We start from the raw sequence: 14,489 nt of genomic DNA, 5'->3' as shown, positions 1-14,489 counted from the left end.
TTGATAATAATATTTGTATGATAGGGTATTAGATGGTTTTTAACGGCTGTCACGTGTTTTCATCTGCACAGATATGGCGAAAGAGTGATGGTTGATGATTGAGGAAAAATGTCTGATGTTTAATGATGGATGTTGTGAACCAGTTAGCCAGATACTCCAGTGTATGAAGAGAAATTGAGATCAACGTCTTAAACTCAAAAGCTCCTCTGAAGTGGTCTGAGCAAGAGATGGAATATTCTGGAAACTCTATCAGATTCACAGGATGGCAGCCCTTGATGTGAATCAGGTGGGTGGTGAGTCCTTGCTGATGCTTCTTTCCAAATTTGTTTGCTTCATGTAGTTCCTTCACAAATGGCAGAGCCAGCACTCGGGGCTGAGTGATCATGCGGTGGACCATATAAGCGTGACTGAAATGAGCATAGTGTGTATAAGTCAGGTTTCTGGGATTTGAGGTGCAGGAAGGTGTGTGTGTGTGTGTGTGTGTGTGTGTGTGTGTGCGCGCTTTTTCAGGGGGTAATATATTCACGAATTCTATTGTGTCAAACAGCTCTGCCTCACTGTAATTTGTATAACTCAAGATGGAATTAAAAAAATGTTTATTTATTTTGAGAGAGAGAGAGCACCCATGTGCACGTGCGGGGCAAGGGCAGGGAAAGAGAGAGAGAATGAGAATATCCCAAGCAGACTGTGTGGAGCCTGACCCGAGGCTCGATCTCATAACTGTGAGATCATGACCTGAGCTGAAATCAAGAGTTAGATGCTCAACTGACTGAGCCACCCAGGTGCCCGCAAGATGGAATTTTTAACCTGTATCTCGTGGGTAGCAAGATCCAGAAAACCATCGTCTTGCTCCAGGTAACTCAGTCATATGGAATTAGCGTGTTTGGTGTGTGTTCTGTGCATGGTGTGGACCGTTCGTAGGCATGTGGTTTTTGGAATTGGATTGGCTTCAGAGTGCATGGCCTTCTTCTCTCTGAGGTCATCTTTCTTGGGACCTTTTCTGTCTTTAGAGGAAATGAAACTCGAAGAGGCAAGGATGGTGGCTGGGTTACTGATGGATTCTTCTCAGGTAAGTAGAAAGTTGACCTTTCTTCAGAATGTCCTGTTTCTCTCTGTCAGGTAGCCTTATCTTCTTGTAATGTCCCCAGACTTTTTATAGCAATTAATGGCCCTGCTTAAGGAATGAGTCCCAGGTAAATGTCTCCAGGACTCATGCCATCTCAGAATACATAGGGATTATACTGGATGTGATTCTTTTATCTCCGTATTCATTAATTCTTTCTGATGCTTGGTCATGCTTGTTGGCTTACCATTTCACTGAGTGTTATGATAGATACTGAGGAATGATATGAAGGTATCTAATCTCATGGAATGCATGTGTTACTGTGGAAATAATGCATCTCTTAGTAGATTTTACAGAGTGTTACAGTGTGCTCAGTGCTAACCGCAGCCTATAAATAGAGGAGGAAAATAAAGCAAGAAGAGCCCACAATAAAGTTGTGGTAACATAAGTTTCATCACATGTCAGACATGCCGGTAAATCCACATGACTGGCTGTGATCACCAGGCACGTCTATAGCTGGAGAACAGATGAGGTCTGGGCCCGAGAGTACTGTAGGCTTCTGGTCTACCTTCCTCAGTCCTTCATCTTTCTGAGAACCTCAAAGAAGATGCTTGTTCGCTGAAGGCAGCATGTGTCTGACGGTTTAGCACTTAGTGACCTTTGAGTATGTAGCTGTGGACTTTACCCAGGAGGAGTGGACTTTGTTGGATCAAACACAGATTGCTCTCTACAGAGATGTGATGTTGGAGAACTACCAGAATCTCATCACACTAGGTAAGCATCGTTTCTTCACTGAACCCCTTATGAAAAAAATGTTTCTTTTTTTTTAAATTTTTTTTCCACGTTTTTAATTTATTTTTGGGACAGAGAGAGACAGAGCATGAACGGGGGAGGGGCAGAGAGAGAGGGAGACACAGAATCGGAAACAGGCTCCAGGCTCTGAGCCATCAGCCCAGAGCCCAACGCGGGGCTCAAACTCCCGGACCGTGAGATCGTGACCTGGCTGAAGTCGGACGCTTAACTGACTGCGCCACCCAGGCACCCCGAAAAAAATGTTTCTTAAGTACGTTTGCTGTCAAATGGGAAGACTGTGGTAAACAAGACCGACATAATCCCTGGCCTCAGGGGCCTCACTCTCTGGAGGATTCCCTGTGCAAATGAAGATCTGTCTAGATAAATGATACTCTTTTAGGGACTGAAAACCTTAAGACTTAAAAAAAAAATTGTTTTTTTATTAACATTCATTTTTGAGAGACAGAGACAGAGCGTGAACGGGGGAGGAGCAGAGAGAGGGAGACCCAGACTCCAAAGAAGACTCCAGGCTCTGAGCTGTCGGCACAGAGCCTGACACGGGGCTTGAACTCACAAACCGTGAGATCATGACCTGAGCCGAAGTTGGATGCTTAATCGACTGAGCCACCCAGGCACCCCATGAAAACCTTAAGACTTTATTTTATTACTTTTTTTTTTCAGTTTTTATTTTAATTTCATTATAGGTAACATACAGTGTTAATTTCAGGTATACAATATAGTGATTCAGCGTTTCTGCATAGTACCCCATGCTCATTACAACAAGTGTTCTCCTTAATCCCCATCACCTATTTAACCCAACCCTCCTACTCCCCTCCCCTCAGGTAATCATCAGTTTGTTCCCTATAATTAAGAGTCTGCTTCTTGATTTGCCTCTGTTTTTTTTCCCCCTTTACTTGTTTGTTTTGTTTTGTTTTTTAATTTAATTTTTTTTTAAATTTACATCCAAATTAGTTAGCATATAGTGCAACAGTGATTTCAGGAGTGGATTCCTTAGTGCCCCGACCCATTTAGCCCATCCCCCCTCCCCCACCCCCTCCAGTAACCCTCAGTTTGTTCTCCATATTTATGAGTCTCTTCTGTTTTGTCCCCCTCCCTGTTTCTATGTTATTTTTGTTTCCATTCCCTTATGTTCATCTGTTTTGTCTCTTAAAGTCCTCATATGAATGAAGTCCTATGATATTTATCTTTCTCTGACTAATTTCACTTAGCATAATACCCTCCAGTTCCATCTACGTAGTTGTAAATAGCAAGATTTCATTCTTTTTGATTGCCGAGTAATACTCCATTGTATGTGTGTGTGTGTGTGTATATATATATATATATATCCCACATCTTGTTTATCCATTCATCCGTTGATGGATATTTGGGCTCTTTCCATACTTTGGCCGTTGTTGATAGTGCTGCTATAAACACTGGGGTGCATGTGCCCCTTCAAAACAGCACACCTGTATCCCTTGGATAAATGCCTAGTAGTGCAATTGCTGGGTCGTAGGGTAGTTCTATTTTTAGTTTTTTGAGGAGCCTCCACACTGTTTTCCAGAGTGGCTGCACCAGCTTGCATTCCCACCAGCGGTGCAAAAGAGATCCTTGCTCTTTGCATCCTCACCAACATCTGTTGTTGCCTGAGTTGTTAATGTTAGCCATTCTGACGGGTGTGAGGTGGTATCTTATTGTGGTTTTGATGTGTATTTCCCTGATGATGAGTGATGTTGAGCATGTTTTCATGTGTCGGTTGGCCATCTGGATGTCTTCTTTGGAGAAGTGTCTCTTCATGTCTTTTGCCCATTTCTTCACTGGATTAGTTGTTTTTTGGGTGTTGAGTTTGAGAAGTTCTTTATAGATTTTGGATACTAACCCTCTGTCTGATATATCATTTGCAAATATCTTCTCCCATTCTGTCGGTTGCCTTTTTTGCAAAACCTTAAGACTTAAGATGTGTATGAGGCCGGATGTGGTTTTCAGGTCTTAGAGTTCTCTAGTCTTTTGAGGGCACAAAGAATGTACTTCGATTTTTTTAATGTTTTTTAATGTTTTTATTTATTTTTGAGACAGGGAGAGACAGAGCATGAGCAGGGGAAGGGGCAGAGAGAGAGGGAGACACGGAATCTGAAGCAGGCTCCAGGCTCTGAGCTGTCACCACAGAGCCCGACGCGGGGCTCGAACTCATGGACTGTGAGATCATGACCTGAGCTGAAGTCAGACGCTTAACTGACCGAGCCACCCAGGCTCATTTTTTTTTTTAATTTAGAAAAATCTCACCTGTGAGACACTTAACTGACTGAGCCACCCAGACACCCCTGTACTTCTATTTTTGTTCCTTTTAGAATAATTTTATTGCATTGATTTAAAATTGCATGTGATGATTTTGCAGTTTATAAAGTGAGACTTCACCGTCTTCAGAAACCGTGAAGGCTAAAATGTTGGTTCCTATCCAAAGACCTGCATTTCGTGTCTTTCAGGGTTCTCTTTATGTATTTTTCCCTTAAGCAGGATACAAATCATGCAAACCTGATCTCAGCTCTGCATTGGAAGGAGCAGAATTGCTGAGGACAGGAGGGAGAGGAGTTCTGCAGGGTAAGTTCATGATACGGTTTTGTGCAGAGCGATGCCAGTCTAGGAAAGGCGCGGTCCATTTGGAAATGCCACTTGGCAGGCTTTCGGAGGTCTACCCTTTTTCAGAGAAGGCTGAACAAAGCCACTTCGCTTCTGAGTTTGCTCAGGAACCTTTAACTCCCTTTACCTTTAAATTTCCATTGATGTCAACCTTCTTCTGTTCTCTCAGAAAGACCTGTCTGGCTCATTTGAAAATTTCATTACTTGCAGATAGGTCTTTTTACAATACTTTCTATTTTGTTTCCTGTCTCAGTGTTTTTTGTTTACCGTCAGCCTTAGTTTTCCTGAGTATTAAGCTTTGTAAATTGCCTGTAGTTTCGACCCCATACTCTTCTGATTGCCAGACTTCTCTAACACACTGCCCTCTGTGTAGTCCCAAGTTCCCTTTTTTCAACCTTTTTGTCTTGTTCCACTCATATTTAGATACAAGTATGTGCCATATGTTTTTTTCTTTTTGGATAAAATACACAAATGAACCATTTTGGTGAGTGTGATTTATTGGTACTGAGTACATTCACAGTGGTGTGCAACCACCAGCTCTTTTTAGTTCCGAAATACTTTCGCTTAAAAAGGAAACCCTGTAACCAGTCAGCAGGCAGCCCCCGTTCAGCCCTACCCCCAGCCCCTGCAACCACTAATCTACTTTCTGTTTACAGGTGTACCTATTCCGTACATATCTAGTAAAATCATACAGAATTCAATTTCATGACAATGTGCGGGGGCATATGGTCCTTTTATGTTTAACTTGTTAAGAATTACCAAACTATTTTATATAGAGGCTGTACTGTACTATATTCCCTCGGAGAGTGTGGAAGTTACTCCACATTCTTGCTATCATCACTTATTTCCTTTTTTTCTTTTCTGTTTTTTAAATCTTTTTAAAAATTTTACTTATTTTGGGGCACCTGGGTGGCTCAGCCAGTTAAGCATGCGACTTCAGCTCAGGTCATGATCTCACAGCTCGTGAGTTCTAGCCCCACATCGGGCTCTGTGCTGACAGCTAGGAGACTGGAGCCTGCTTCGGATTCTGGGTCTCCCTCACTCTCTGCCCCTCCCCCACTCATACTCTATATCTCTGTCTCTCTCTCCCTCTCTCTCTCTCTCTCTCTCAAAAATAAACATTAAAAAATTTACTTATTTTGAGAGAGAGAGAGAGAGCACGTGCATGAGCTGGGGAGGGGCAGAAAGTGAGGGAGAGAGAGAATCCCAGGCAGGCTCTGTGCTGTCAGCACAGAGCCCCACCTGGGGCTCAAACTCATGAGCCGTAAGATCATGACCTGAGCTGAAATCAAGAGTCAGATGCTTAGCTGACTGAGCCACCCAGGTGCCCCATCTTCTTCTTTTTTTGTTTTAATAGTAACCATCCTAGAGTATGCAGTGGTGTCTTACCGTGGTTTTGATGTGCATTTCCCTAAAACAAATGATGTTGAACATCTTATCCTGTGCTTGTTGACCATTTCTGTGTCTTTGGAGAAATGCTGATTCAAGTTCTTTGCCCCTTTTTTACCCTGTGTTGTTTTTTGTTGTTGATGTGCAGGAGTTCTTTCTGGCCTCTCATAGTGGGCCCAAAGCACATGTATGATTTGCATGTTTTTTCTCCCATCTGGGGGATATCGTTGTGCTCTTTTTGATAGTGTTTTTTGATGCACAAACAGTTTTAATTTTGGTGGGGTCCCATTTATCTTTGTTTTCTTTGGTGCTTTTTCATATCTTACAAAGATTAGACACTGTCAGATCCAAGGTTCTAAAGATTTACCCCCTTGCTTTCTTCTAAGATTTTTTAATAGTTTTAGCCTTTACATTAGGTTTTTGGTCCATTTTTACTTTATTTTTTTTTATTAAAAAATTTTTTTTTACATTTATTTATTTTTGAGAGACAGAGTGAGACAGAGCACTAGTGGGGGAGGGGCACGGGGTGGTGAGACACAATCCAAAGCAGACGCCAGGCTCTGAGCTGTCAGCACAGAGCCCAACGTGGGGCTGGAGTTCACAGACCGAGAGATCATGACCTGAGCTGAAGTCAGACGCTAAGCCGACTGAGCCACCCAGGCGCCCCAGATTTTTGATCCATTTTGAGTGAATTTGTGTATATGGTGCTTTGATTCTTCTGCATAGAGCTATCCAGGTATCCTAGCACTAGGTGTTGAAGAGACTATTCTTCCCCCCCATTAAATTGTCCTGGCACACTGTTGAGAGTATGTTTTTTTTTTTTTTCTTTTCTTTTTCTGGATTCATGTTTATGTCTATCCTTTTGCCTGTACCACCCATTTTTTTTTGAGTTATTTATTTTAGAGAGATAGTTTGCAAGCAAGAGTGCACACAAAAGGGGGAGGGGCAGAGAGAGAGAAAGGGAGACAGAATCCAAAGCAGGCTCCAGGCTCTGAGTGGTCAGCACAGAGCCTGACGCGGGGCTCGAACTCAGGAACCATGAGATCATGACCTGGGTTGAAGCTGGATGCTTAACCAGCTGGGCCACCCAGGTGCCCCTGTACCACCCATTTTTGATACTGTGCTTTTTAGTTCCTTTGGTTCTTTAAAAAAAAAGAATTCATTTTTAATGTTTATTCATTTTTGACAGAGAGAGAGAAGGAGAGAGAGAGAGAGACAAAGTATGAGTGGGGGGGGGGGGGCAGAGAGAGAGGAAGACAGAATCCAAAGCAGGCTCCAGGCTCCAAGCTGTCAGCACAGAGCCCATCGTGGGGCTCGAACCCACGAACTTTGAGATCATGACCCAAGCTGAGGTCCGACACTTTATCAACTGAGTCACCCAGGTGCCCGTCTTTTGGTTCTTTTTTGTTTCTGTCTCTTATTGATAATTTCTTTAGTGAAACATAATTCTTCTAGTTTCCTATAGTTCTTTGTCCATGGTTTCTGTTAGCTGGGTATGTTGAAACAAATGGATTTAAGGTTGTTACTAAGTCCAGTGCTTTGGCTTTTAGGAGCAATTTTTTTTTTTTTTTTAATTTTAGAGAGAGTAAATGAGCAAGGGAGAGAGGCAGAGGGGGAAAGAGAAAGAGAGAGAGAAAGAAAAAGAAAGAGAGAATCCCAAGCAGGCTCCACACTCAGCACAGAGCCCAACACGGGGCTCAATCCCACAACCCTGGGATCATGACATGAGCCGAAATCAGGAGTCAGATGCTCAGCTGACTGAGCCACCCAGGAGCCCTAGGAACATAAATTCTAGATATCATAATGCAGCTGTTTGAAAATCTGATTCACCCCTCTCCCAGGGTTTGCTGTTGCTGCTTGTTGTGTATTGTTGATGTTTGCTTAGTGGCTTTTATAAATTATTTTTGTATGTTCTGCATTTCTTTTTAGTGCTGTCCCTGAAATCTGTGCTCTGTTAATTTAGTGGTCACTAAACTAGAGTGACAGAAATTCCTTAAATGCCCGGAGCCAAGAGAAGAAAACTAAAAATGTTCTTTTGGTTTTTGTTGATGGGCTGTGTGTTGGGCCACTCCTTTGGTGTTTAGCTAGGCCATCTACAACTCTTCCTTAGTCTTCCGTCCCTGCTGGAGTGGATCCTGATGATCAGCCAGAGGTTGATCTTTGGATCCTCTTTGGATCCTCTCACCCTTTCCCAGCATGCATCCAGCCCCAGGTGTGCTTATGGACTTCTTGATTCTCTGGTAAACACTCGAGCTTTTAAAGCCCTATTCAGGGGCAGTGGGTGGCTCAGTTGGTTAAGCATCTGACTTAACTCAGGTCATGATCTCACAGTTTGTGAGTTTAAGACCCGAATCAGGCTCTGTGCTGACAGCTTGGAGCCTGGAGCCTGCTTCAGATTCTGTGTCCCTCTCTCTCTGCCCCTCCCCTGCTGTGCTCTCTCTCCTTCAAAATAAACATTAAAAAAATAATAAAATAAAGCCCCTATTCATGCACACATCAACATTTCCGGTCTGTGCCTTCTAAGGCCTTTCAGGCTATGTTTTGTTTATCCCAAATGCTCTCCCTTTCCTCGGGCTGCTGTAGGCAATATTTTGGCTCTAGACATCTTCATCAGAAGTTGTCTGAGTAGCGCCTGAGTGGCACAGTCAGTTGAGCATCCGACCTTGGCTCAGGTCATGATCTCATGGTTCGTGGGTTCGAGCCCCGCATTGGGCTCTGTGCTGACAGCTCAGAGCCTGGAGCCTGCTTCTAATTCTGTGTCCCCTTTTCTCTCCTCCCCATCCCTGCTTGTGCTCTGTCTCTGTTTTTCAAAAATGAATAAAAACTTAAAAAATTTTAAAAAAAAGTTGTCTGAGATGCTGCCTTGTTCCTGGAACTCTCTGAGTTGGGTGATACAACACCACACCCTTGCGGCGGTGATACTCAAGGAAGCTGCCAGAAAGATTGAAGCACCCAGTGGTGCTTCTTTGAGAACAAGGTCCATAGCACTCCTTTGATCCCTTGCAACTTGCTCAAGGATGCATCCTGTTGTCTACACGGCTGGAGCTGATCCGAAGAGTGGGGATGGTAGGTGGATAATTAAAATGCCTCAGCACTCACTTGATGAATTTTTTATTTTTTTAACATTTATTTTTGAGGGACAGAGAGAGAGAGAGAGCGCAGGGGAGGGGCAGAGAGAGAAGGAGACACACAATCCGAAACAGACTCCAGGCTCTAAGCTGTCAGCACAGAGCCCAATGCTGGGCTTGAACCAACAAACCATGTTATGACCTGAGCCGAAGTCAAATGCTCAACCAACTGAGCCACCCAGGCGCCCCTCTTGATGAGCTGAATTATAGCTGCTTCTTCCATCAGTGCTCCCTTTGTGAATGTACATTTTTTACTAGATTTCAAACTGCTGTGATAGTTTATTTTGATAGTTTTTGTAAGCTTGTTGGTTTTCTGGTGGGAAGGAGCCCTGGAATTCCCTCCTCCGCCATATTTTGTGGCATCAGTCCATGTGCTTTTTTTTTTTAATTTTTTTTTTCAACGTTTATTTATTTTTGGGACAGAGAGAGACAGAGCGTGAACGGGGGAGGGGCAGAGAGAGAGGGAGACACAGAATAGGAAGCAGGCTCCAGGCTCTGAGCCATCAGCCCAGAGCCTGACGTGGGGCTTGAACTCCCGGACCCCGAGATCGTGACCTGGCTGAAGTCGGACACTTAACCGACTGCGCCACCCAGGCGCCCCCATCAGTCCATGTGCTTTTAAACAATTTTATCCCAGAATTTTTCGCCAAGACTATATTGTCCCACTTTTTTCCAGAAGTGGATTTGCAACTCCAAACCAAAGGTTCCACACCCCTTCGTGAGATTCCTTGGGAAAAAACACCAAATGGAATACAGTTGGTAAGATCTCCAAAAGTATTTCCTTTCCCCACATCAGGGCCAGAAGTACAAAATCCGGGAGAATGATATGAAATAAATGTCGTTTACCCAAAGAAAGCAGAATCTGTGAAGATTCTTTGAATATCAGGAACTTGAGGAGCACGCCAAGCCTATTTCACACCCATTTCTCCTCAGAGATCCACATATACACAACTCAGGTGTTCAGTTTTTGATACACAGGGATTTAGTTGGAATAATTTAGGCTTTAAATGATGTAGTATGGGTAATTACCGGAGTAACTGTGTAAGATACTGTGAAAGTAGAGAATATAATGCAGGGTCCTAGCCTCAGAGTCTGTCTGTTCAGCTTAAAATAACTCAAAAACAGGGCAGGATCTCTGTACACTTAAATGGAAAAACAAAAAACCAAAGCCTTCAATTATGATGTTTCCAATATATAAAAGTTGTGATGAGGGGAGAAGTTCTTTCATAATGAGCGTGAAAAAGTCTTTAGTTGTCATTTAAACCCTAATCAGCAGGAGAGAAGCAGTGCTGGGCAAGACGAGATGGTTCTAACCTGTGTCGAAGAGCGTTTAGTGGACACTCATGACTCACATTAGACAGGAAGCTTCTAGGGGTAATGAGAATGGAGAAGCCTTTGAAACGAACTTTATTTGTACTTTGTTCAAAGAAATCCCTGTCGGAGAGAAAACTGAGAGGGTTCAACACGATAAAGCTTTTGGCTAGCTCTCAGACCTTACTGGGCACACGAAAACTCAGACACAAGGGAAAGACATTGTCGGAGAACTGTTGTTAATCAGTCATCCCGTAAGGTGCATGTGAGACACCACACTGGAGAGAAGCCATATGAATGTAAAGACTGCGGGAAAGCCTTCACTCATTCCTCATACCATACGGGTCACAGAAGAACTCACAGCAGAAAAAAGCCCTCTGTATGTGTGGAATGTGGGAAAGCCTTTACTCGATCCACAGGACTTCTTTTACACGTGCAAAGTCGCACTGGAGAAAAACTACACGAATGTAAGGAATGTGGAAAAGCCTTTAATGATTCTTCACTGCTCAGCACGTAAGGTCGCACATCAGAGAGAAGCCATATGAAGGCAGGCAGTGTGGGAAAGCTCTCACTCAGTCATCGGGCCTTACCACACATTTAAGAACTCACACTGGAGAGAAGACCTATGCTCGTAAAGAACGTGGGAAAGCTTTTGCTCGCTCCACAAGTCTCAATATGCACATGTGAACACACACTGCAGGAAAGCCATACAAATGTAAAGAATGTGGGAAAGCCTTCAGATACTTCACGTGCTTTAACGTGCACATGCGAACTCACGCTGGAGAGAAACCGTATGAATGTAGGGAATGTGGGAAAACCTCCACTCAGTCTTCAGCACTTGAGAAACACCTGCAAATGTTCCTCAGACCTTAGTATTCACATCTTTTTAAAGTTTTTTAACGTTTATTTATTTTTGAGAGACGGAGTGTGAGCGGGGGAGGGGCAGAAAGAGACAGGGAGACACAGAATGTGAAACAGGCTCCAGGCTCTGAGCTGTCAGCACAGAGCCCAACGTGGGACTCGAACTCATGAACCACAAGATCATGACCTGAGCCGAAGTGGGACGCCTAACTGACTGAGCCACCCAGGAGCCCCTTTCGTATTCACATCTAAACTCATTTGGATAAAGAACCTTATGAGATTAAAGAATGTGAGGTCGCTTTACTCATTTTTCATCCTCACGTGATAGGAACTGCCCTGGGGCAGAATTCCCATTCGTATAATGTATGTGGGAGAGCAGTAATTGTTCATACCTTACAGAACATGTAAGAACTCACACTTGAGAGAACCCTACAGTTACAAGGAGTGTGGGAGAGTCTTTGTTGTTGTTGCGCTAACATTAATTTTGCCTACCTAAAATTTCTGTAAAACTCAGGAGTGCCTGGCTGGCTCAGTTGGTAGAGCATGCGACTCTTGATCTTGGATTATGTAAAAATAACGAAGAGCGGCGCCTGGGTGGCTGTTGGTTAAGCACCTGACTCTTGATTTTAGCTTAGGTCATGATCTCACAGTTGTGAGATGAGCCCCATGTCATCAGGCTCTGTGCTGTGCATGGAGCCCGCTTGAGATTCTCCTTCTCCCTGTCTGCCCCTCCCATTAGCATGTGCAATAAATAAATAAATAAATAAGAGATTACTGTAAAAGTCATGTGAAAGTAAGAATGAGATACAGCTTAAAATATGTTCACATGCTTTGATAGCACATAGCTCACTCTAGGGATCGGTCATCTGTATGTAAGAAATGTGGGGAAAACCTTAGTGCTGAGGCCTTAATATCCACCTGAGACTTCATACTGGCATAAAACCCTACAAATGTAAAAGACAACAGGAAGACTTACAGTAATTTTAAGAACTCAACATGTAAAAACTCAACAGTGGAGAGATTTCTATACATACAAGAAATATGGGAAAACCTTCAGAAATTCTTGATTGCTTCATGTGCAAGAAGACTCATGACTGTGAGAAGTGCTGAAAATTGTTCAGGTGTCAATGAGTAAGTCATAACATGCAGTGGAGAGAACCCCTCTGATGGTAAGATGAATGCGGGAAAACTTTACTTCTGCCCCACAAGCGAATCTTTGATAATCTCACAGAGGCAGCAGATATTATGAATCTCACAGAGGCAGCAAAGGGAAATGCCTGTGTGTGTGTGTGTGTGTGTGTGGTTTTTGGCTTTTGACCTTTAGTAAAAAATGATAATCCATAGTGGAGAGAAACTGGTTATCGGGTTCATGGGAAATGGTGTATCCATCTTATAAATCTTAATCTGTGTGTGAAAACCCACCCTGGAAAGAAGCTGAATGAATGTAAAGTTGTGGGAATGAGTTTTGGTAAATACACATCCCTTAAGAGACTCATGAGTGCTCGGGACGCCCGGGTGGCTCTGTCAGTTAAGTGTCGGACTTCAGCTCAGGTCAGGATCTCACGGCTCATGGGTTCGAGCCCCGTGTCAGGCACTGTGCTGATAGTGTGGAATTGGCTTCTGATCCTCTCTCTTTGTCTCTCTCTCTGTCCCTCCCTGCAGTCGCGTGTGCTCTCTCTCTCAAAAAATAAACATTAAAAAAAATAAAGACACTCTAGAGAACTTCTGCAATATCATACTCATTTCATATAATGGTGTTTTCATTATGGTTCACCTCTAAAGACTTCCCTATATAAGTCTTCAGTGAATTATGAGATATTTGGAAGTTTAATTGGCAATGAATGTAAAAGCATTTTGTAAATGTTTTAGGTACTGCTTTCTAGTATATTTGCAAGTGCGTTATAAAATGGGCTCTTTATGTATATCCTTATTTGGTTATTTATAGGAAAATTCTCTCTGGCTTTGTATGGCAAGTAGTATCTAGTCATCTCAATATTCTTTGTCCTTTGGTCCCTTATAAATAGAATCCAGATTATCTCCAGGCATATAGTTTAAAAAAATATTCCTACTTCTCAGGTTTCCTTGGGTTTATGGGAAGACTTATTTCATAGTCCTGGCTAGTGAGAAGTAGGCAGAAGTCATCAGTGTGGATTCTGGGAAAGCTGTTAAAAAGGGGATAGTCTCCAGTGGCTTTTTCTCTTCAATGATTGGCCTCCATTCTTTCTCTTTCCTTCCTGGAAATCAGGTACATTTCTGGAGTTTAGGTGATATGTTGTGTACTATGAGGACAAAAGCCACAGATAGTGTGGAATGGCTGAAAAACACAAGAGATGCCTTTCCCTCCTGGTATCATTGCTCAGCCATTGGATCTGTTTGTGTGTAGACTTCTTGGTACATGGGAAAACAAAGCTCATCAGGCTGAGCACCTATGTTTCAGTCATCAGTGTATAGGCGGCACTTAAAACCATTAGGTTAGATCATTTCACCTGAGGATTGGCAAGCCCTGGGACACTTTGGCTGTTGGGGTCATGGGAGGAAGTAGCAAGTGAATTGAGAAGTAGGATCCCATGGAACAGGAGTAGATTAAGATTGGTGTCTTAATCCATTAATCCAAAGCAAGGAGCAGTGACTTGCTCAACTATACCAAATGCTGATTGGGGGAGTTAAATGAGGATGGGATTTAACCATAAAAGCCATTGGGGACCTTTTCAAGAGCTGACTTTGTGGAACAGGGTGTGCCAAAGTCTTCTTGGGAATAGATTTCTGAGAAATTTGTATATGCGTTGTCCATCCTGTTCTGCTCTGTCCATTCTATCCTGAATAAAGGTAAGTGCTTCTCTTTGACCTCACAATCTATACCTTAATATTCCAGCTTTACAATGTGTTATGAATTTACTATTGCTGCTGTAACAAATCACCAAATGATGTCATAAGTCAACAAAAATTTTACTAGCTTACAGTTTTGGAGATCAGAACTCTGAAAAGGGTCTCACTGAGCTAAAATCAATATGTTAACAGGACTGGAGGCTCTTGGGGTGAATCTGTTTCCTTGCTTTTTCCAGCTTCTAGATGCCTCACACTTTCCTTTCTTGGTGGATCTTTTTTTACTCCTTAAAGGCCAGCAACTTCAGTCCAAGTCTGTCTCATGCTGCCATCTCTTTGACTCTTCTGCTGTATCTCCTCCTGTTTGTTTTTTTTTTTTTTAAGTAAACTCTACTCTCTCCCCAACCCCCACCATGTGGGGCTCAAAATCACAACTCCAAGATCAAGTGTTCTTATGCTCTCCCGACTGAGACAGCCATGTGCACCCC

The 14,489-nt window shown here is 43.0% G+C and overlaps 1 protein-coding gene across 1 annotated transcript; it reads left to right on the top strand.

Moving 5' to 3' along the window:
- Positions 1-1,530: 1,530 nt before the first annotated feature.
- Positions 1,531-11,165, top strand: LOC125148298 (zinc finger protein 846-like). The gene is made up of 5 exons (XM_047826256.1): positions 1,531-1,536; positions 1,711-1,837; positions 4,367-4,450; positions 9,683-9,761; positions 10,498-11,165. The coding sequence occupies exons 1-5, from the start codon at positions 1,531-1,533 to the stop codon at positions 10,832-10,834; spliced, it is 633 nt and encodes a 210-aa protein (XP_047682212.1). The 3' UTR covers positions 10,835-11,165.
- Positions 11,166-14,489: the final 3,324 nt, after the last annotated feature.

The sequence above is a fragment of the Prionailurus viverrinus genome, chromosome A2 (assembly GCF_022837055.1).
Source record: "Prionailurus viverrinus isolate Anna chromosome A2, UM_Priviv_1.0, whole genome shotgun sequence".
In the NCBI taxonomy this organism is placed as follows: Eukaryota; Metazoa; Chordata; class Mammalia; order Carnivora; family Felidae; genus Prionailurus; species Prionailurus viverrinus.
This window is presented reverse-complemented; position numbering and strand designations above follow the sequence as displayed.

Bases quoted from the DNA above. Each gene is read 5' to 3' on its own strand.
- LOC125148298 (XM_047826256.1), top strand. The intron at 1,838-4,366 runs GTAAGCATCGTT...TCCCTTAAGCAG, and splicing joins CCAGAATCTCATCACACTAG to GATACAAATCATGCAAACCT. The intron at 4,451-9,682 runs GTAAGTTCATGA...ACTTTTTTCCAG, and splicing joins AGGGAGAGGAGTTCTGCAGG to AAGTGGATTTGCAACTCCAA.